Here is a 23,729-nt window from a genome sequence, read left to right as displayed (position 1 = left end):
ATAACAGCATTCTTGTTAAAAATAATTGTGTTTCATCACATGGTTTCATTTTGATAACAAAACAACTTTATATCGGGATCGGGTGCTTGTGCTTGTGAACGCACCATGAATTACAGATCACGGATCACCTGTTTAAATCTAACCTCACTTTTTGCGTTGTTTGTGTTTCAACGCCAACTTTGAGGAGAAATTTAAATGAACATCCAATTCTTTACAACAACGTCAAAAACAATAAGAGATGTCAAAATAAAGAATTCTTCATTGACAGTAGTTTTATGTTTAGCAATAATAATGAAGGTTGGTTACTTCCCTATACCCAGAATAAGAAAATTGCAAAACTGGCGGTACTAGACTATCCTTAAGACATTTTCCAGACAAAATTCTACGTCTATTAGTCATTTAATTTTAATTTCCAAAATTTCAAAAATTTACCTTTAATATAATTAAAGAAACACGTGGGAGATAATTGGAATGAAATTAATCATTCCGAGTGACTTCAACTTTTACGTGATTTTCCAAAAAGTACTCTTTTACCATAAAAGAACTCTCTGAAAACTGAACTCCTACGCTGGAGTGGAATGACCTCAAACAGAATTCAAGATTTCAAATACGAAATACTTGACACAGGAAGTTTACACGAGATTAAGATAGAAACGAAATTCTTTTAATACTTAATTGAAAAATAATTACTTTTAGATTTCTGTTTTTATTTTAATTTTAAACAAACACAATTGTTCTTGTGTTGAGTCTTAATCAAAAATTTGATGAGGAATTTTGAAGATTTAGCCGCAACATTTCCAGTAAATATTTTTAAAAATCTTTTTTTTTCTTAACAAAAATTTATTTATGTACCAAAATTTTTGGTTTTGAATTTCTCGCTTGTGCAAGAAGAAAAATTGTAATCCGTCGGGGCCAAACAGTTTGAAGTCCCCTGGATGTTTCCCTACAGTCTGATTTTAGCAAGATGGTGTGGCAGAGCAGGGCTATTCTTGGAGGTGGTGGGGCCTCACCCGGTAAGGAGACCACGTAAACTGATAGCACCTCCGTAGTTGCTTCGTTAGTCGCTCTGATACCTCGTGTCGTGTCTGCCGGTACAGAGAACTCCTTGTTTAACTCCGGTAAGTAAAAAATCATCACAGAAACTTCACATTACATGCACCGCACATCTACACACACAAAAAAATAGAAACAACGAGCAGTCCCGATCGCCGTCAAATTAATTCAACAATTCGATTTTCTGGCGGTTTTTCAATCTCTGAAACATTACGCAAGCTGTGATTTACAGTTTTGGTTTCAGCGCGAATTTTCACCATATTTGGGCATGTAACACAAGGTCGACGTTTGTTGTACAGACCATTGAGTCGATTGACAAAATCGGGTCAGTGGTTTGCCTCATCTGAGCTATTTTTCAGGCAAAAGATAATTTTATTTTTGTCCGACTGGCTTGCAGAATTGCTCAATATGAACATGTTTACGTTTATTTTGGTACGTAATAACATTGCGGCTATTGTCAGCAATGGTGTTGTCACGAAGACAATTACAATTAATTCTTGACAGCCTTATCCAAGTCACGCATAATCGAACAAAACAAATATCCGCTGTGACATTTTTAAACACTCGGACATGCCGATCACCTGTGTGAATCAAAACATGAGTCGCTGCTTATCGCTGGTGACTGAATTTTTCTTCGATTGTTGACTCACGAAACGTTTCAACCGGCGAAGACAATCGCCGATTGAAATTTTTATTTCGAAAAAAAAAAGACCGATGGGTCACCCCACATAAGTAAAAGTTGAGTCACTTTACCATATGGCAATATGGACTTGACCCAAAGTCAATAATTGCTCGACCATGAGACTCGGTAGACCATAATCAGCACTCGCTCGCACTTTCCAACGTTCTGATTCTTTTGATTTGTCCAGCGCGTAAGATAACAAACAGCCGCCGCCATGGACGCGATCAAGAAGAAGATGCAAGCGATGAAGCTTGAGAAGGATAACGCTTTGGACCGTGCCATCCAGAACGAACAGCAAGCCAAAGACGCCAACCTTCGCGGAGAAAAAGTACGTAAAAGAGATACAGGAAAGACTGATTTCTGACGAGTTACTGTAGCTCGAAGAGGAGGCCCGCACTCTCCAGAAGAAGATCCAGACCATTGAGAATGAACTCGACCAGACCCAGGAACAGCTCACCCAAGTCAACGGCAAACTGGAAGAGAAGGAGAAGGCCCTCCAGACCGTAAGTCTCATTTGATTTATCTTCTTGCGGGTGGTTTATGTAACTGAAAGTCAATGGTTCTCAAGTTTTCTTTGCCAACATTTTCTGATGTAATTTTGATGCGGCGCCAGAAGCGTTTTCGTCAAGGTTGAAAATAAAACGTTGGTGCCCGGTTGAAATGCTGTTGAATATTGTAGATCAGGGGTGGATCGCTACCGTACCCTAGAGGTATTAGTTTGCCACCCCCACCGTGACTATGTGGTTGTTTCACATGCGGCGTGTCCCAATTAAATCTTTAATTACTGGATTAAATTTAATTAGAATAAAATTAAGTACTTTGAAAATTGTGTGGCAGCAACGAGGCGAATTTATTGTAGTGATTCATGTTTGGTTTGTTTTAAATGAAAAACCACTTTCTCCTTAACCATGTTGGGAAAAAAGTCTGATAAGTCGCTGGTGTATGAGTCAACGTGTACCGCTACATTCTTGGAATAAGCGTATTGTTAGAACATGTTCCCCCGCGTTTTGATTGGTTGGAAAAGTTAAAAAAAGAACAGACTTCCTGATTTGTAAAAAAGGAAACGACAGAATGTCGTCCTGAATTCGGTGTAATTGATGCGACTGGTAAAAAACGGGGTCGTTCTGATTGGTCGATGTGAAATCAATGGGATTTGAGTCGGTAAAATCGAGGGGCGAGTTAGTTCGTGGAAGAGAGAACTAGAGAACAGTTTCAGTCGCTGAAAACTTTCCGTCGCTGACCCCCCGGCTGTGTTAAAAATAGCCGATTCTGGAACCTGATCTGTTTCCAAATATGGCTGCGCCATATGCGTCGCATCCCGTGACGTCACGACGGCCGCCATGATGTCACACTTTCGACCGGAAACTGTGCATCTTTCGAATTGATTGGCGAATCGAAGGAGAATTTGATCGAAATCGGTGTATTGTTGGTTGCCTATGCGAGTTGTTTCGAGTGTGGCGCCACCGTCGGTCGCTTTCGCTCCCGATTCAGTAGTCCAAGTGCAACCAAAATGGCTGCGTTAAAATGTGACCGTTTAGTGTGTCCGTCGAAGTGACGATGTCTCAAAGGGCCGGCCCGGGCAATCCGAGGAAGAGGGGCCATCAACACCATCCTCGCAATGACAGCAATAGAAGGAGGGCCGCCCTAGACCAACCCCCCACCAACCCGCCACTGAGCCCTTACAGTGTTGCAAATGTTGCAACGAAACAACAACAACAACAACAACAAAATGTGATGCAAAGTGCCTCGAAGAGTCAAGCCCCCTGTGATACCACCGAAGTGATAGATTTGACCAATTGTGATGACGAAGTAGAGATTAGCAACAAAAGTCTCAAAGATGAACGTAACTCGCTGATACGTAAGCCGAAGGACGGAGCGTCCTTGGAGAAGCGCCAGGACCAGGAGGACATGTCGCTGGTGTACCGACCCGCCGCGGAAGGCTCCAGCCAGAGCGACCAGGAAGAAGTGGAGGACCCCGAGATCGAGGAGCTGTCCCGGTTGAGGTGCACCTCGGAGCGGGCCGAAGTCGTCGCCGAGAGGGAGACCAGGAGGAGAGGACGCCGCTGCGCCGACTACCCCGGACTAGCTTTCGCCAGTTCCATCTTCAGCTCGGACACCCTCATCAAGTTCTCCATCATCAGGAACGAGCTGCACAACATCATGAACACACAATTAAAGAGGGTAGGTTTTTGCGTCGAAGCGCGACCCCAACACCTGATCAAGAGGAAAATGCGCCCAAATTGTTTACCAATCGTGACGCCGCACATTTTCATACTCATTCGGGCCGAGGAGTCACTAACCGCAATTAAACCATCCCGTGGTACATTAGCATGGTAATTGGAAGAGAACGTGCTCAATTAACACTTCGGTTCGCAGTTGACTGCTTGCCCGTCAGAAGACGACACTCTGATTACTCCAATTGGAAAAATCAACCAGATTAACCAACAATGGAACATAAAGCATTGTCTTCACGGGTGGTCGAGTCGGAAGTGGGCGGCAGACGTTTACAAATAAATAGAGGCGTGCTCGGATAATCACCACTTGTCACCGAAAAAGCGATCTGAAATTGTCGCCCATTAGCTTTCTCCGATTAATTTGACGAAAGGGCAACGTTTTTTTAATTCAATCACGAATTTAAGTCACGTTCATGTCGGCTTTATTAAACACGTGCCCTGCAAAAGTAAACCGATGCGATAAAGTGATTCCATTGTTGATGTTCCTTATCAGAGTCAATTTAGATCGAGTTCAGGCGAGATAGCAGTCAAGAAAAAAATGTTTCCTGGCGACAAAATCGTCCAATGGTGAGGCCTGAGTTGTGTTGTTGATGACTTTAAAAGCGAGACAAGGGACAATTTGCGCTTGAAATGAGCCGCAGGGACTTGTTCGCTCGGATTTGGTAGCTTTCGCTCAGTAGAGGGAAAGCAGAAGACAAAAAGAGATTTATTCGTACAGTGGATTCTTTTGGGAAAAATTAAATATATAATCCCATTTTCTTATTGCTGCAATCAAAGTTAATGATCGTGCAGCTAGAAAATTGTCTACGTCGAGGAGACTTCAACCGATGACCTATCCAGGAAGCAAAATATCTTTAGGAATCTTCACAGTAGATCGTTCCGGAAAAATTAAATAAAAACGTTTTGCTTTGGGGGAGAAAAATATCAATTGATATTTATGTGGTAATTTTGTTTGACTTGCTGCAATTAGCTGCATTCTTTATAGGATGGGAAGATAAATACACTGGAATTTATGTTCGCTTGTTACGACAGCTGCACTGGCAAGCTGCTGCAGAAAAACAAAAATTTCTGTTCTATTATTAAATTCCCACCAGATGAAATAATAAAAATAAACAAGATTTTTGGTGACTTGCGATAATTCACCAAATGGAGCGTCAAGGTTCAGTGGTTCACTGCCTTAAAGAATTAAGGTCAGGGGGTCACTAATTGTTTTAAAAGAATCTAGATTTTTGACGTTGAGTTTTTGTTATAAACAATTGTCAAAACGTTGTCATGTTGGTATGAGCCAAACAGTGATTTTTATGATAATACGATTGGTCACACTGAGTCATTCCGTGCGCCTTGATGAACGAGAGTTTATACTCAATTTCATGTAAATGTGCATCTAAGCAAGCTATGAAAATCTGATTTTCTGTTGGTATTAAAGCTAAAGCTGGTGATTTTGACTTTCAAAGTTGCTTGCTCTGCGCGAACTCGATTTGACTAATTTTTCAGTGACTTTTCAGTTTTGTTGTCCATTTTAACATTGCTGCTTTCAAAAGCAATGTTACGCCTTTTTACTGATTAAATTAAAGTAATTCTTATTTGTTTTTGCCTTTGTATTTTTACCAAGTAACGATTTATTGGACATGACCTTCAAAAATGTGACTTTTGTAATGTAACTAAATTAAAGGTGCTTTTACACATGCACAGCTCACTTGATGAACATTTATATGAAATCAATTATATTTCAAATTTGAAAAAGATTTCTCCCGGAAGAAAAGTCCGGGAAGTGAAGTAAACATAACTTCATCTACGATTTAGGGTAAAATTGTTATACAGCTGGTCCATATGCGCACATTTTAGGATGGTACAGTTGGTTTTTTTAATTTAATTTTGACACTTGACAATTGTTTATTAAAAAAATGTCACTTTAGGTACTGTCTGTTAACATGAATGTAATAGTTTTCAATTGTTTGAGGATAAACATGAAAGAAATGATTTAAGAATTATAAAAGAATCCTCGGAAACAATCAGATAAATTGTGTTCCAGATTTTCCATTACATTCCAGATTGTTTTTAACCGAAAGTGACGTCACTGCAATTCTAGTGCATGTTACTTTTGTGGTCTTCATTTGCTTCTTTCGAAATATGGTGTTGCGCATATAATAAACAAACAATTTCACTCTTGTTGCTGCCATAACAGGAATATTTATTTAAATACGTTAAGGGTGAGTCACACCGGACGCACCTTTTCCATGACGGCGCCCATTCCACTGATTAAAATTGTCTGTTTTTACGATATGACTTAATACTTCTAAAAACTCTTTATTCGAGTAATGTACAAAGATAAACTTAATTGCGATAACAACAATTTCGCCAAAAAATGAAATGTAAACTCGATAATCTCGACGATTAAAAAGCAGTTGCGTGGACGTGCCCACGTAATAATTAAAATGAAAATGTCACTCGATGTCACTGGTGACGCCATGTTTTTTGAATAGCCGCGCGATATCATCCCCTCGTGATTGGTCGATAGCTCCGGTGCAGAATTGCCAACTGAAAAATGGAAGTGGCAGCGAGCGACGTTCACCGGTCGATTTATGGCTACTTTACATCATTGATCGAATGCTATCGCCTTATTTGTACAATCGGCAGCGCTTTTCACGGTTCATGTGCGTTACAACTAGTAGATTGATGTCGGCACATGTCGCAACCAGAAAAAAAAACCGATTGTAACACGCCCGTTTCCGGTCCGTTCGTTTAATGAATCGTGTGAAAAGTCCAATCGGTGAGTAAATAGTAAATCGCATAATAAACAATCGATAAGTTTCCGTTTCCCGATTCGAATCGGCGAGCTTCACTCAGTGTATTTAGTGACAGGTGGTTGGCAAGAGCTCTCGCCGCCATCTTGCCGGCTCGCCCAGTTGCCAGTCGTCGGTCTTGGTGCGTGGTATTCTTCGAACGGGTGTGTGAAATTCGTGTGTTAAATTAATCGAACGTAACGCGAACAGAAATGACGACGAACATACAGCAGGGCTCCCTCCTGGACGTGCTCAAGAAAAAAATGAGGCAGACCAAGGAGGAGATGGAACGTTACAAGGACGAGTGCGAAGAGTACAACAAACGACTTCATGCGGAATGCATGCGGAGAGAGGAAGTAAGCATAACGGACACGTTTTGGCGTTTTTCGGTGACGGGCGGCGGCCGCCGTCCCCGGCGGAAAATGGTTGTTTCGGCCCCATCGATTTTGCGCCGCGATGACGTGACCACCAACCCTACACGAGTGTTCCGAGAAGCCAATCGTACACATCAGATACATTTCGAGTATCTAGATAAGCGCAGTTATGTCATCGAATTCGATCGCAGAAATCTTTCAACAATCGATCCACTCCCACGTGTACTTTCTTTTACTTCTTTACGTCGAGCCGACGCCGGAGTCTTCCAGAGCCGGATCGAAACGGCGACGAGAAATCCGGTAGGCGATCGATACCGGCCGACATTCGTTTGTTTTATTATTATTTTTTTTATTATTGGAGATTACATTGTTTGTCACGGGCGATAGCGATACTGTCGTCATGGCGATCCAGACTGTGGTATTAATTTTGCTTTCACTGATACGTTTCAAAAAAATATATTTTCATGTTTGTTTGCGAGGTGTAAATTGGGGCTTGCTGATAACGGGAGATGAAAGATATCGGAGGCGATAGGCTGGCGTGGAAAATTTGCTAAAATGCAGGTGTACAGGTCAGAGACCGCATCTGGCGACGAATCGAGAAAATTACAATGAAGGAAAAATGTTCTCAGACTGGTACCGTGATGGAAATTGTATTTATTTATGTATTTAGGTGGACAACCTGTTCGTGCAACCGTACTTGTTGTTTTTGCATTCGTCTAGTGTTCCACGCGTTTTCGATGATGCACAGATCTGGATTTTTTGAGGCTTGGCAGTGCCGAAAAATTAAGTTGAACCATTTTTTCCGCATTAGGGATCCGGCGATGTTAGGAATGTACAAATTAATACAGAATCTCTGTTTCTGAGTAAACTGCACACGCTCGAATTGCAATCTTCACCCACTCTTCTTCCCACTAGCTGTCATTTTTTCGTGCCGAAATTTCAACCGCAAACATCTTCACTTTCTGAAGATATCGTACCAAATGTAGACAGGTTTTTTTATATTCGAAAAGAACACAGAAGCTGTGTTTCTGAGTTGAGCAGTGTGGACTCAAATTGCAATCTTCACAGTCTTCTAAAAAACTGTCGTCTTTTTATGTCTAATTTTCAACCGGAAACATCTTCACTTTTTGAAGATCTCGCACCAAGTGTGAGCAAGTGTTTTTTTCTACTTTAAGAGAAGAATTCACAATCTGCGTTTTTGAGTGAGTTATGTGCACCACTCCAATTGTAATCTTCACCCACACTTCTTCCCACAGACTAGTCTTTTTATTTCGAAATTCCCACCACAAAAATCTTCTCTTTGACTGGATAACTTTTCTCAGTTGTGCCAAATCAACGAATAAATTGTTCCACATGGTGGGGATTTTTTTGGTGAGCATCGTAACACATTCGAACCCCTTTTTTCACTTTGTTATCCGTGCAAATATTCATAAGCTATTAGTTCCGGTTAGGGCGTCCCTGTTACACATTTAATCGGAGTAGTGTAATAATTGGTTTGGTGGGTGTTTAAGTATGCCGATTTTTTCTCATTATGCTGCACATTCTGGTCAAATGTGTGAAAGTTTCCTCCGGAAAATGCGCGTGAGCGTCACCGTTAATTAAAACGTCGAGATAAAAACGGATGGGGGGTTAAAAAATAAATGGAATAATTAATTCATGGACTCGTTCCGTTATTTTTTGAACAATCACCATGAAAAGAGCCCCCGGTTCGAGTGAGTCATTAATTTGTCGATTTTGATCGACCAAGTTTCCATAAACAGCGAAACGTGGACCACAGGATTTGGACACCTGATGATTTTATCATACACGAAAAAAATAAATAGAAGTCACCTTACACGGTCGGTCGTCGAACTCTTTTTCCATTCGTTCAATCGATTAATTCGGGAACCCTCCGAGTCCGCCTAGGGTGGAGTCGGTTCTGCCTCCGAATGGAACGGAGGATGTGACGGTGCGTTTCCTTCCTGTTGGATTTTTTTTTTTTGTGAGAACCATTGGCGCAACAAACGGCCATTGTTTACATTGTTTCGTGACTGATTTACCGCAAAAATTCATCGGAGGACCGAATCCGGTAACGGATGTCGCGAATGAATCGACCGACATCTGCGAAGCGAGTGCGTCACACGACTGACTGACTTTTCTTTTTTGTCCGCAGGCCGAGTCAGAAGTTGCGGCCCTCAACCGCCGCATCCAGCTCCTGGAGGAAGACTTGGAGCGTTCGGAAGAACGCTTGGCCACTGCCACCGCCAAATTGGCCGAAGCTTCCGCCGCCGCCGACGAGAGCGAAAGGTTTGTGTCGGCAGAGAACAGTTCTAACACAAAAAGTGTGATCGATTAACCGGCCGCTTGGCGGTTGGGCGAGGTTCAGTTGTAAAAGGAGTTGTCCCATCAGATGGTCGAATTGGGGTTTTGAACAAGGAGTTGGGGGCTTGACGTGATGACAGTTGACATCTGCGATGTCCTCGTGTAAATATTTTTACATAGATAAACGGAAACACTTGGTAGTACTCTCAAGGACGTTGAGAGTTTCATATTTTAATTTTAGTTCAAATTGGAACGGATTAGTTGGTAATCTCGGTTGAAGATGTTCTGGAAGTTCAGTTTGGATTTTTTGAAAACGAAAGTATTTGTTAAAAGGATAAAAAAGTTTTTGGTATGTGACCATCATGGAGAAAATGTAAAAAAGAAAGTGCATACTTAATTTATCGCACGTTGTTCTCAATAGTATTTTGTAAGGAAAGAAGGTCAACTTAATTATTGTCATTTGGAATTTTAATCGATGTTGTTGTTTTAAATTTTTACAACTTTGCAAAAAAGTCAGTCGACTAGAACTTATAGAAGACAAAAAAAAGACGAAGTAAAAAAAAAACGTCAGGTTGTCATGTGTGGAAAATTTGTCAAAAAACAACATTTTGAGTAATTTGCAATAATAATTTATTAAAATGTTATTAATGTTGATCGTAGGACATGGAATATCTTCAAAAATTCCTAAAAAAGAATAAATTCATTGTAAAATGCAACCTTGGTAACGGCAAATGTGCTTACTCTGATGGTTTAATTTTGAGCAAGTTTTTTTTTCTGGGAAATAAGAATGTAGAAAAACGATACGTATACCTCTGGGGGAAGTGTAATTTCCTTCCCTTGGGCGGGAGAAAATGATACACTTTCCTCCCTTGTCATACAAACTGATAAAAAGTACCTCGTTACGTTTTAATGAAAGTTGAAAGTATATTTTCTGTAATTTGGTTGAGTAAACATGAAGTTTTCTGCATTTAGTTTGAGGAAACAATTAAAATTTCTGTCAGGGGTGAGCGAATCTTGGTATTATCGTGTTTGGGCAACTTTTCTTCGTTGTTTCCTTACAATGTTTCTGAGATTGTAATGTGGTCCGATAAGTTAAATGCAAATGTACTGGATAGATAAAATTATTCATCTTTTACAGTGTGAATAAATTTTCAAAGATATAGGCGTTTGGTGACGGTCTGACCCTGAACCAGAATAAGTAGTTACACGTGAACCACCTCAAATTATTTCTAAAAATACATATTATATGTAATTCATTTCTTTCTCATTAGTTTATAACGTCCGGTAATTACAGCTTTTAAATGTAATAAAGTAAAAAATCCAAAAACTCTGCTGTTATAAAATAATGGCGTTAAAGATAACAACAAAGCGTCAGATTTTGTTGGTGTTTTTTTAAATCAACCCTCATGTAATTTTTCGTGGTCTCTCTGGTCTCCTCTGAAATTCGAATTTTTATATTTCAAGATATCACAAATTTACCAATATAAAATTTCAAACTCTTTGTTTTCTCCACCTCGAAGTCATTGAACTACCAAATTTCCCCCGTTCAATACATTGTTAAACAGAGAATAAAAATCCTCATTCTCTTTTTTACGTTTAAATATGTATAACAAAAACATTTGCTTTGTTTGCTTTCTTCTTTCTTTATGGTCACTATTATAGATATGTTTGTTCTATTTTTTAAATTATGGTTGTATTGAACAGTTTGACATCGCTTCTAAATCGTTGAATTGATTTGTACTTTCGAAAGTGTGATAAAAATGATAAAAAGTAATGAAACACTGAACAGTTTTTTTCATAAATTGCAAATGTGATTTCAAATGTACATTCTGCACAATCATCTCGATACGTATTTCAGTTTTTGTGGGGAGTTGACGCATATAAAAGGAAAATAAAAATCCGTATTCGGTGACATTCTATCGAGTGTCCAAAAAACATTGTAGGGCGTTCTTTTTTCTGTTTATAAACGCAAGTCGTCTTTTTAATTGTCATGGCTTATACATAATCTCACCTTCGCTATTTTAATTTAATGTAAAAACCGGGGAAGACACGCTTAAAAAGATCTGCTTTTTATACAAGAAATATTGCACATGTTCGCTGAATACAGTTTTTTTTTGAACGCTCGTTACGAAGAAACATTGGAATGTTTAAACACTTAACGGTACTAGTTGAAATAATCTTATTACTTTATCAGTAACATTATTTCAGTTATTTTTATTTTCATTTTATAGTTTCTCTTTTTAAAAAAATTTTTCTTTGCCCAGAAGCTTAAGTTACGCTTGTAGCTGCCACTCTCTGCATTCTTGTAGAATTTTTGTACAATGTATGGTGTAGTGCAGGCTTAATTTCCAAACTAAACACCGTTGACGTTGTTTTGGCATAATGGGAGGCCTTGATTTATTTTTTTAACGTTGGACGAACAATAACATGTTGCTGAATTTCCCGCGATGTCTGAGTATTCTTCTCGTGCAAACTAGTAAAATTGACAACAATGCACTGGACATTGACGTTATTTATAACCTCATACTTAGAAAAACATAACCTAATTCAACAGACCGCTTTACTACCAAATTAAATGCAAGATTTCCATGGCCTATTATACAGAGCGCCCAGAAATGTGGTAGCAAGTTTTTCGATTGGTCCCGCAAGATGACACTTTTTTACAGAGACCTTTTTTATGCATGGCAACGCCGCTATCTAAATTGAGATAAATAAATGTCAAGAATTGTCAAACGTAAAACATTCAAATTTAAATTTTATTGAAAATGTTTAAATTGACCACCATTATGCTCAATGCATAACTGAACCCTTCGAGCAACATCTCGACAAATTTTAGTGGACAAATCGAGGGTAAAAATTGTTCGGAAAACCTAATTCACATATTCTTTTGAAAAAATTCAAAAATTGAATGTTGCAAGATTGAACAAATTTGGCTTTTTGAAAGTGCCATCTTGTGACACTTTGTGTAAAAGTTGCTACCACATTTCTGGGCGCACTGTACCAAACAACTTTAAGGTCAAAAAGTTTTCACCTTGACTCTGACTTACTGTAGAAAAAAAAATCAATTACATATCGTAATGAAAGTAGCACTTTTTTAACGAAAAATCGTAATGAAAGTAGTACTTTTTTTCATCATTTTATTCTATTCCATCTCCTTGGAAATGATTGTCAAAGCATACCAACTTTTTTTTAATTTTTCATCAATCCTTTTAGGTCAAATTTCTCAACTTGCAACAGTATTCAAAAAAATAACGTACAACACGTTATGAAAGTCTCTTTTTTCACTCATTTGCTTGATTAACTCGGGCTACGTCCTCGTTAATCAAATTGCAAATTCATGGAAAAAAGTATGACTTTCATAACTAGTTGTACAAATAACTATTGTATTCTTCAAGCTTGTTCGATTTTTTGAAATGCTCCGAAATCGGGAACTGAACTTTTCATTGCTTTGAGTTTCATGAAAATTTCAGTCAGGACTATAATTCACCTTTTTTTGAAAGAGTTGCTGAACGGTATTGTTCTATTCTCTTTTGAGGTACTCTATTTTCTCCAAAATTGAAAAAAGAAACACATTAGTGGTGGTTTTAGATACATACTTCTTTTTATTGAATATAAAACCAGGAGCAATAGGAAACAGTAAAACTTTATTTAAATTTATTATAAACAATATGAAACGATTTGAGAGCCATTTTGTTGGCGATTCAGTTTAGAAAAGGATAAAGTAAACGAAAAATAATCCAATTAAAAACTCAATTATACCCCATTTACCCCCACTTGTCCAGAACATTTCCACCAGTGGGCCGTCGTTATTCGAAATTTATTCAAAATGGAACACGGCTACTGTTGGGACAATTCCGTGTGTGTGCGAGGATGATGACATCACCGTCATCCTCATAATGACCTGAATAATTCATCCGACCGTTTTACAACTGAATTTTCGTGACCGCCCGATCGAGCACTCGACGACGATATTAACACGGTGCAAATCACATGTAGGATACGCAAAGCCTTAGAAAACAGGACCAACATGGAAGACGATAGAGTAGCCATCTTGGAAAGTCAACTGTCCCAAGCGAAACTAATAGCCGAAGAGGCCGACAAAAAATACGAAGAGGTACAACCTCCTCATTTGAATTTTTTACAAAGACACACTTTAACACACCATCGATTCGATCGAGCGACAAGAACGTGCGGAATTTGATGACAGAACAGCACACGTTCCTGTTGCTCGATCGGTCCAGTTAGGGAACTAGGGTCTGTTAGGTTGTTAGGTTTGCATCGACACGGAGTCACAGTGGGAATTGTGAAGGCACCGGCGGCACCGTTTATTTTCTCTTTGTTTGATTTTATTGTGACCTCGATGGTCGACCGGAGAGTCCTCGACGCATTCCGATAGGACACTCCGGCCGGCCATCGCGTCATTTGTTTGTTGTTATCCATCGATTTTTATTTTTATCCATGAAATGTTGTTTATCCGTTAGGCAACGCAAGGTTCTCGAGAACCGCTCCCTCGCCGATGAAGAGCGCATGGATGCCCTAGAAAACCAGCTAAAGGAAGCCCGTTTCTTGGCTGAAGAAGCCGATAAAAAATACGATGAGGTGTATTATAATATGACTTAGCGTTCGTTTTGCAGTGTTTTATGAGGCTGTTACTAATCAGTGCTACCAACCAAAATGTGTGATCACGGCTAAACTATTAAAAAAATATATAAAGATTTCAAATCGACACCATGGAACTACACATCCATCGAGTCGCGTCGGTAGATTATCAATTAAGCGTCACGTTCAGTTGTTGTTGTTGTTCATTTTTTCCAATGATTTAAGTGAAAATCGAAAGAAAAGTGTTTCTCATCGAGTGGATTTTGTGTTTTGTGATCAGTGGAAATTTTGTTGTAGTTTATTTGTGAACTACGATCCGTCCAATCGAGCGACGTTTTATTATTATTAACGTTATTATGGGAAAAGGGGTTCAAGATTTATTAATAGTGGTAGATAATCGCAGATGTATATTTTATGTTGATTTTGCTGTACACTTTTTGTTGTTTAAAAATCTAAACACACGAAGACAAAAAAAAATTGTTGACTTGTTGAAATAATGTAATCTGTATTTAGTATTAATTTTATGTGTTAATGCCAAACTAACACCGGAACGAAGGAGTTCCTTGGTCTATTTAAATTTAGTTGGTAAATCAGGATCGCTGCACGAGAAGAACGGGATTCAAAATTTCTGTGCCCGTTTGCAATACGATCGTGGAATGTTTCTTGTGAACTTTCGAACTGTTTTTCAATTTTACGGACAGGGAAGAAGTGTTGTTCAAGGCCTCCGCTAAGCGCGTGGCTACAGTTAGATGAGTATGTTCCATGGTGATCATTGTGCATGTTTCATCTAATCGGCGGATTTTCCACTGTGTTCATGCAGTTTTCCCAACCGTGGAAAATCCGCCCACGACTATGCTAGTGTTGTTACCATAATTTAGAAACCAGAATAACTCTAAAACAACTTTGAGATTCGGCCCAGATTGATTGGACACCTGGTGTCCAATGAACAATCGGAGCGTTGTCCCAAAGTGAAAGAAATTTACCGGACGAGCAACGTCTACGGTAAATTCCTTCCGTGTCACACCACAACGAATAACGTCTTGAGTTTGCCGAAAACAAATTAACAAACCCGCTCGCCGTTCAATTACTGGAAACTTATTAAAATTCATATACAGGTAGCTCGTAAATTGGCCATGGTTGAAGCCGACTTGGAGAGAGCAGAAGAACGCGCCGAAGCAGGAGAATCGTAGGTTTCTAGAGTGTAACTGTGACGTTTGTTGTGTAGCATGATGTGGCGATTTTTTTTATTTTCCTGATCACCGATTTTTCGAAATTGCAGCTCGTGGAACGAAGTAGGCGTCCTGTGTGTTCCGTTCTTACTAATAGTACATTTTTGTTGTTGTATTAACCTCAAAGTTTAGCTAGTTTTTCACCCACAAAAAACCATTCAAGTCGAGAGACTTGAATCGTTTTTGCTCTAAAAAATAATTTGATTTTGTTTTTGGTTTTTTATTTAACGTTATGCATGTGTGTGTGATGTTGCTAGGTTGCCCGAAAATTGGTTCTTATGGAACAAGACTTAGAACGAGCCGAAGAACGCGCTGAACAGAGCGAGAGGTAGAGTAGAGATGCTTTTGCGACTTTATCACAGTATTATCAAGCGCTTGTGTGATATTTGTTGCCGCGATTTCAGTTTTTGGCGGAGCGAATGTCACACCAGCGCCCCAATTATTTTATTTCTTACGACTAAATCGACCCGTTCTGTTTGCAGCAAAATCGTAGAGCTTGAGGAGGAACTTCGCGTCGTTGGCAACAACTTGAAGTCCCTAGAAGTGTCCGAGGAAAAGGTATTTGTCACTTACGAATAATTAAAAAAAAAATCGTACAAAAATCTATTCGTCGATTATTAATCGATATGATCATAGGCCAACCAACGCGAAGAAGAGTACAAAAATCAAATTAAGAACTTGACCACCCGCCTAAAGGAGGTACCGACATGTGTGGAGTGCACCCTCCTTTCTGTCTAACCTCTAATAGTTTTTGTTTTGATTGGCGGCATGTTCATTGGCGCAAACGCAAATTGAACACGTTCAAGTTTGCGATTGCGCGCAGTAGTTGTGCGTTCGTTTTTGTTTTTTTTTTTAACTAAATGACTTGATTAACACAGGCTACGTTAAAAGAGGAGGAATATTCGGTTACCCTGAAACAGGTGGATCAACGATTGCAAGAGGTAAAGTGGGAACACGGCAACAAGCAGAACACTTTCCGGCTCCTCGCATTATACATAGCGCTCTCTCCTTTTTGATTTGATTAATCGTTTGTGTTTTGTCGTGTCCGTATTTTGTATTGTATATAATTAGCTGTTGGTGATTCTGGGGCTCGTCTCGACTGTTTATTTGTCCTGTCTCTTGTATTATGATATTGGTTTTTGATTCAAGCATGTGTATAGAGAGTCTGTTGTTTGTGTGCAGGCGGCTGTTACCAGAGAACATAGCGAGGATAAAATCCGTTCCATCTCAGATAAACTGCGTGAAGTAAGTTCAGAACAGTAATCGAAGTCGAAATCTAAGTTTTATTTTTCATCGAATTCGTTCTGTCGTTTCTCCCGATTCAATTATTTTTTTCTAACGGTGAAAGTTGTCATTGTGGAAAAGGCACTAGACGATTCGAATAGTGGAGACATCTGGGGGCTGTCAAAAATCGAGACAAAGAACAAAATAATCAAGAATATTACATAACAAAACATGTGTTTTTGAAATTATAATTTTTGGTTCTAGAAATGTTTAAATATCTGAGAGTGGTAAATTGTCATTACTGATTCGGCATAGTTGTCTTAAAATCTTTTTACTTTACTTAAGTTAGTTATGCATTACCGTTAACACTGTACATTCGTGTTATTGTTATTATTAATGGACATCCCAAATTTTCTCATCAGAATCAGCACTGTTTAGATTGTTTATTTGAGAGAATGGATTCGTTTCTAGAATATGGTTGATTTAGTTCCAAATGTAATGTCAAGCTTTGAAGGTTTAAAATTTTAAAATGTATATTTTGTTGGGTCATCTTATTTTTAATTCCATAAATTCTTAATTTATGATTGAATATAGAGCTGCAAATTACAGTACTTTTCTTAAGTCACTAGAGGCATTATTAATATGACTTAAATCATTAACGAGTCATATTATTTGAACATACTAGGATAAGCTCTAGTTTGTTTAAATTTGTGTTGGGCCACATATTACTTAAGGTGGACCAGATATTTCATAAATTAGAACGTTTCGTACTTGTTTAGTACCAGATCTGCGCCTCATTGAAATTTGCTGGGTCCCACTTTTCTAACAATGACAACAAGATTCGCGAGTCTTATTTACTGAACTGGACTAAAGAAAGAATTGTGCACAGTTTTAGTGTAGTTTGGTAACTTTCCTTTTCACGTTCATGTCTATTAGCTAAGGGCTTCAGGTGCTTGTATCTACTCTTGAAAGCTTTCCCGCTTGTCACTATCACACGAGTATAATTTTTATGTAAATAAGGTGACGGTTCTATCATCCTTCAGTACTGTAAGTATTAGTGTGATCGCATGCTGTAAGTAGTACCATTAAATTCGCTTTTTTTTCTCCCTTACTCACAACTCCCCACCTGTGTTTGTTTCTGAAGCGGATCGGAAACGTCCGTTTCCGGTCCGGTTCGAATCGAACCTTTGTAAAACGTGAAACTAATTTGTTTTGTCACATTTTAGGCTGAGGCTCGCGCCGAGTTTGCCGAACGTTCGGTACAGAAACTCCAGAAGGAGGTCGACAGACTAGAAGGTGCGTACCACGAGCAAGCGTCTCGTCTAACTCCCCCCCAGCTGTTTTTTTTTTTTTTTAAATTTTACTAAATCGTTTTTGTTTTTTTTGTGTTGCATTAACGCCTTAACTTGCAGACGATCTCTTGGCAGAAAAGGAAAAGAACAAACTGTTATCCGACGAGATGGAAGCTACATTGCATGATATCCAAAATATGTAAACCAATTCAGTACCACCAACATTCCTGCCTTGCATTCCCCTCGAGAACAATAAAGTCCAGGCTAAGCAGCAAACCATAGGAAACATTACCGCGCGCTTGTTGCAAATAAAAAAAATTATTTAATTAATTCGGAAACAATCAGGTGTGATAGCACAATAAGCACACGTTTAGTAAACAGGCATTCTTTTTTTTTCGCGAGGACGTTAACGGAGACTTTGTTGATTTTTTAGTCTTGCAATAATCGGTCAACACTGCCATAAACGGGCCTCACACTACTTAGTGTTTTCGTTAATGTCTTTCCTAAATTATCATTCGAAGTATTGTTTATTGTACATTCATCAGAGATTAGTCAGTTTTTCTACGATTATTCAAATGTGTAGATGAAGGGATCCGCCAGGCTTTTACATTTACGTTTTCTTAATTATTTATGTAATATATTAATAATTTATAAGTTAAGACAGACGATACGGTTTTTGGGTTACAGGCTATATCATATACAGGGTCCCTTCATCTACAGGTTGCTCATCTTCAATTTTTTATAATAATGTTGACTCGTATTATTATAGTATAAAGCAAATTTATATTTTTAAAATCATGTCTATTTCTGCATTGATTTGTAAACTAAAAATGAATGAAATGTTTTTTTTTTATTTTCGATTTTGTTTTTTTTTTTTACCCTTTTTACTGCATGATCGTTCGCCTAACAACAGTTTGTGCCGCCCCAGTACCGATTAACCCGAGTGTTTTTTTTTTTCATCCGTGGGGTACTTGATTTAATGGTTTCAACTTGCAGATGAGCTCGTCGCCGAAAAGGAGCGTTACAAGGAAATCGGCGACGACTTGGACACGGCTTTCGTCGAACTCATCTTGTAAAAAAGTTCACCTTAATATTGTCCAAATGTTGTCCTTTAGAAAAACAAAAAACAGCGGCTCACGTCCTATATCCAGCGCGACTCACGTTTTCTTTCTTTCGTTGCTGTTCTGAGTACTGATCGGTACTTTTTTATTTTTGGTAATATTTGTGTTAAGTGTCATTGTATATACTACAGCATACAAATATATTAAGTTGAGTTACTGATTATTTCACGTTATTGAGAGCGAAACCCGCCGGGTGCTAACAGTACTAACGTTGCAGATGAACTAGTCGACGAGAAGGGCAAGTACAAGGCCATCGCCGACGAGATGGACCAGACGATGGCCGACTTGGCTGGATATTAAGATTTCGTTTTTCTCCGGATACGCTGACTAACTGCCTAACCGGAACGATGGGAATGATAACGTCGCCATGCTCAAATGTTATCATCCTCATGGTTCGCTGTCAAAATTCGCTTGTGATTGGACTTCAACCAATTTTGCTTGTGTAGCGTCGTCTCTTCAGTGCACCATTTCTCCCTCGCTGGCAATCCTAGAAATCTGCCGGTGACTCGATTCAGCTTGTTTTGTTTTCGGAGATGTTTCACCACTCATCAGATATTTGTTTTGTTGCTGAGACAGCAGTGATGGAAATTTCATATTTTTATTAATAAATGGTGATTTTGAGAAGCGTGAGTGGTTTTCTTCACCTGACAAGTTGATACTGCAGGGATCTGACTCGTACTTTAACTCGGCGCATCAGAGGGCGCTACGACAAACGTCGTTCAAGGTTGGTAGAACTGACTAATTTGTATAGTAGGTTGCTTTGAAAATTAGGCGGCGGGGGAAAAAGTAACTCGTGACGTAAAATCAACCCAGAAATTTTGAGTGTTCAAATAGAAACCAAGGTTTATAAGCTCCGTGGGGTTTTTTGGGTTTGATTCTAGTGAGGGAACATCTAATGCGTGATTGTCAGTAAAAGTTTAGTGCATTATGACGTCACGAGTGACTTTTGCAGTGGGAAAAAAATCAAACTATTGTTTTAAATGGCAACGAGGCAACCTACTATACAAATTAGTCAGTTCTACCAACCTTGACGTCGTTCAATTTCTTCCCAAATTGAACAACAAACTTTAAATTAACCAATTTTATACAAGGATCGGTTGTTTTGCCTCGCCCGTGGCATCAGATGCAAGAAAATGAATTTTTCCAGGATTGGGCGGTATTTTTCGTTGTTCGGGGTTCGCCTAAAGCTGTAACTTTAAATGGAAAGTTGTGTTAATACAAAGGAAACGTTTTTCAACAAAATTGTAATTCTACATTGTGTAGTCGCTGCTCCAAAGTAATATTGTTCGTTTTTCTTTCAAGTGGAGAAAAAAACGACGCAGAACAGACCTTTGACAAAATAGCTAATTACTTTGGTAATTTAAAAAGATACAACAATAGATTGTTGGACATTAATCTTTTGAAATAATTACCAATTGAAAAACAAAATCTGTGTTTCGTTTTTATTGATATACACATTTTAGTGTACTAAAAATTTTAATAAACAATAATTGATTTTTTGGTTTTATAACATGTGGTGCGGCAAATTGGTAATAAATTGAATATTTACTTTTTGGACTCATCAGAAGCAGCGATTGTACACAATGTCTGCTAATTCCTCTTGTGCGATTTATCAAAATTTGATTTTTGCCGATTAGCAAAAATATACAGGGTGTCTCAGCTAAGACTTTCGAGCCTAATATCTCGGTTATTTGCCAACGGATTTTTATGAAATTTAAAATATAGATATTTTAGACGGCGAAGGTTCAATTAGTAAAAATAAAATTACCTCAAGTTAAAAAATGTAATTTTAACACATGTTTCCTTTATTGAAAATTAAGCGCAATTATTGTTAGATTTTTAAACATTAAAAAATAGGTGTCTACATAAGCAATTAACTCGTCGTCTGATTCAACGAAAAGATTATAAAGAGCGATCAAATTAATTTGTAATCGAGTTATCCATGAATCCGAAGTCGTACGTCGTTACTTGAACTCCACGCTTCAATAAATACAGCTTGAAACACTGGTTAGATCTCAACATATCATCGCGAAAGACATACGGATTCAAATCCATGGAAGACTCGATTACAAATTAATTTGATCGCTTGATATTTGAGCAGTTACCTTTTGAAACAATTGATGAAAAGTTGCCAAGCAACATTTTGTACATCTCTTAAAATCTGTCAAAATTGGGCGCGCTTTATTAGAAAAGTTAAATTGTATAAGTTTATTGAAAATACTCTAAAAATAGCAATGGCAGAAATTTCAATATTGTTGAAAAAGGAACCAGTTTTTGCCTATGTAGAGTGTCCTAAGAACTTCAATGACACAGTTCGTTTTCTCGTGGAACACTATCCAAATGTAGGCTTTACAAAATTTAAGGTTCAGAGAATTGTCAATTTATTTGAAGACACAGGAAGCGTACGTGAACTAAATTACTTTGCTAAAATATCCCGATCCTGTTTTAGTTTTATGGAAGAATTAAAGCATCCAATATAATAAATTACGTCCAAATGTTGTCTTTAACTTTGTAAGGTTAGAAAGGTAAACGCATTAAACGTCAAATATGTCACCTGCGTTTGTGCAAAGAGAAGTGACCAAAATTCGGCGATAGTGCGCTTTTGTTTCATACGCGTCTACGTTTTTGAGTGATTCAACATTTTAAAAAGGCATGTAAAAATTACGTTTTCAAGACTTGGGTTATTGCATTAATGGGATTTTACTCTTCAGCGTCGAAAATCTGTATTTTAAATTTCACAAAAATCCGTTGGAAAATAACCGAGAAATTAGGATCGAAAATCTTAGCTGAGACACCCTGTATAAATATATGAAAAACAAAAATGACTACAGGACATTACTGTGAAAGTGTTTCATTAAAGATTTTGATTTAAGAGTTATGTTTGGTCGAATAACAACTTAATAACTAAAGTCCATTCAAAAATAAAAAAACCACCAACGTCGCATTTTCCTCGATAATTACTATTGGCACCGCTGTCTTGTGTAAAAATTGGTGAGACTTGTAATTTTGAGGTTAAATGTTTATTAAGTGTTTTGTTTTTCTGGGCATGGTTAAGTAAAAATAATAAGAATCTATAAATAAATGAATCAAATAAATGTCATAATTTATAGTTACCAACATAGTATGAAAAAATATCTACCTAGGTTTTTTTAGATTTTACCAACCTAAAGCAACATGTGGTGGTGTTTTGATTTTTGAATGGACTTTACCTACTACTACTATGCTACTACTTCAAGAGAAAGGAATTTATGACAATACCTAAAGCTTAGACTACATTATATACTACATACTCCCAATAGTACAACATTATTAAAGTGATTCCAAATATTTTTCTTGGTTGCCAGCATTGTTCTTAACGCGAACATGATTCTAACGTTTTTATCTTGTTTGGGAAATAATCCAAAACAACCAATTTTTGAATATACTTCTCCCCTTGATTCGTCTTCCCAAATTGTTGTTTAGAATCACTAGCGGAATCTATTCTTTACGTGTCATAAAAACAGGACAGAATCCAATGAGGATAAAGCACACTGTTTATAAAAGATCATCTTATTTATCTGGTAAGCAGATTTTTCGATGAAATGTCAAAGAAACGTCAACGATGTGCCTTGGCAACCTAGAAAACAACTTTTCGATTTCGGCAAAGTTTACAGACGTTTACTGTAAATGTAAGAGTAGCAGCAATTATATGAATAAGTGGCAAAATGGGTATTACCATTGAAGAGAAAACGCTAATTATTATTAATTAATCAATAATAGATTTTTCGAGAGGAAGGCAACCAATAACACGACTGTGTACCTATAGCAAGGATACATATGCATACGATTCAAGCTAAGACAAACGTTTTGATAAAACAAAAGAAGAGGTAGCACTGTTTTCTTTTTGATCACTCGGTATTCTGAATATGTCCCCCAAGCTTTTAAATAACACTCTCTTGATATTCACTTTCGACAAATAATTGATTTGAGTAAAAAATATATAAAAACATCTTAGCATTATTCCATCAAATAATATGCCCACATTAGCATCTTGGAGGAGTATGTTACAATTATTTAAGGATATTTTTTTGCACATCGTAATGAAAGTGGCATTTTTTTGCACGCAAAATCGTAGTGAAAGTAGCACTTTTTTACACGAAAAATCGTAGTGAAAGTAGTACTTTTTTTGTAATTTTTCATAAATCCTTTTGGATCAAATTTCTCAACTTAGATACACCGATATGCAAAAAAAAATAGTGTGTACAAGACGTCATGAAAGTCTCTTTTTTTCACTTATTTGCTTGATTAACTCGGGCTACGCCCTCGTTAATCAATCTGCAAATTCATGAAAAAAAGTATGAGTTTCATAACTAGTTGTACAAATAACTATCCTGAGCAATAATAAATGATGAACTGTTCTCTTACACTTTGCAATAATTAATGTAATTACTAATTACAATCACAAATGTTTTCCTTTATTTGAACCTTTCGTCAATCAATTTTTTACAATACCAATTATAAAAAAACAATATTTTTGTCCATTAAAACTAACCTTTTCAACAACGTAAGATGTAACGTAGATAACGCTAATAGTTTTTTCTTTTACGCTATTTTTAACTAATGTATTCTATAATCGTTTTTATTATCTGTTCTACAAAACATTCCAATATTGTGAAATTACACCACTTACACTCAAGACACAATTGCATTTTAATTAGGTTTTAAAAATTTATTTCATTCGATATAAAAAAATAAACTATGGTGCCTTTGTGGCGTAGCATTAACTAATGCACTTCGATTGTGGACAGTGTGGCGATGTGTGTCAGCTGTTGACAGTTCCTACGTTGTTGCCTCTTCG

At 37.7% G+C, this 23,729-nt stretch overlaps 1 protein-coding gene across 22 annotated transcripts; it reads left to right on the top strand.

The window, feature by feature from the left end:
* Nucleotides 1-959: 959 nt before the first annotated feature.
* Nucleotides 960-19,052, top strand: Tm1 (tropomyosin 1). Of its 22 annotated transcripts, none has more exons than XM_069056998.1 (10): nt 960-1,118; nt 1,923-2,063; nt 2,113-2,238; nt 9,279-9,412; nt 13,424-13,541; nt 15,513-15,583; nt 15,738-15,813; nt 15,892-15,954; nt 17,706-17,775; nt 18,768-19,052. In XM_069056998.1, the coding sequence occupies exons 2-10, from the start codon at nt 1,950-1,952 to the stop codon at nt 18,845-18,847; spliced, it is 852 nt and encodes a 283-aa protein (XP_068913099.1). In that variant the 5' UTR covers nt 960-1,118; nt 1,923-1,949; the 3' UTR covers nt 18,848-19,052. The 22 variants fall into 22 exon arrangements, 21 of the variants coding, with proteins under 21 accessions (XP_068913099.1, XP_068913094.1, XP_068913097.1 ...); XM_069056993.1 differs by lacking the exons at nt 13,424-13,541; nt 15,513-15,583; nt 18,768-19,052 and adding exons at nt 13,909-14,026; nt 15,142-15,212; nt 17,892-18,631; XM_069056996.1 differs by lacking the exons at nt 15,892-15,954; nt 18,768-19,052 and adding exons at nt 16,438-16,500; nt 17,892-18,631.
* Nucleotides 19,053-23,729: the final 4,677 nt, after the last annotated feature.

Source organism: Tenebrio molitor, chromosome 8 (genome assembly GCF_963966145.1).
Source record: "Tenebrio molitor chromosome 8, icTenMoli1.1, whole genome shotgun sequence".
NCBI lineage: Eukaryota > Metazoa > Arthropoda > Insecta > Coleoptera > Tenebrionidae > Tenebrio > Tenebrio molitor.
This window is presented reverse-complemented; position numbering and strand designations above follow the sequence as displayed.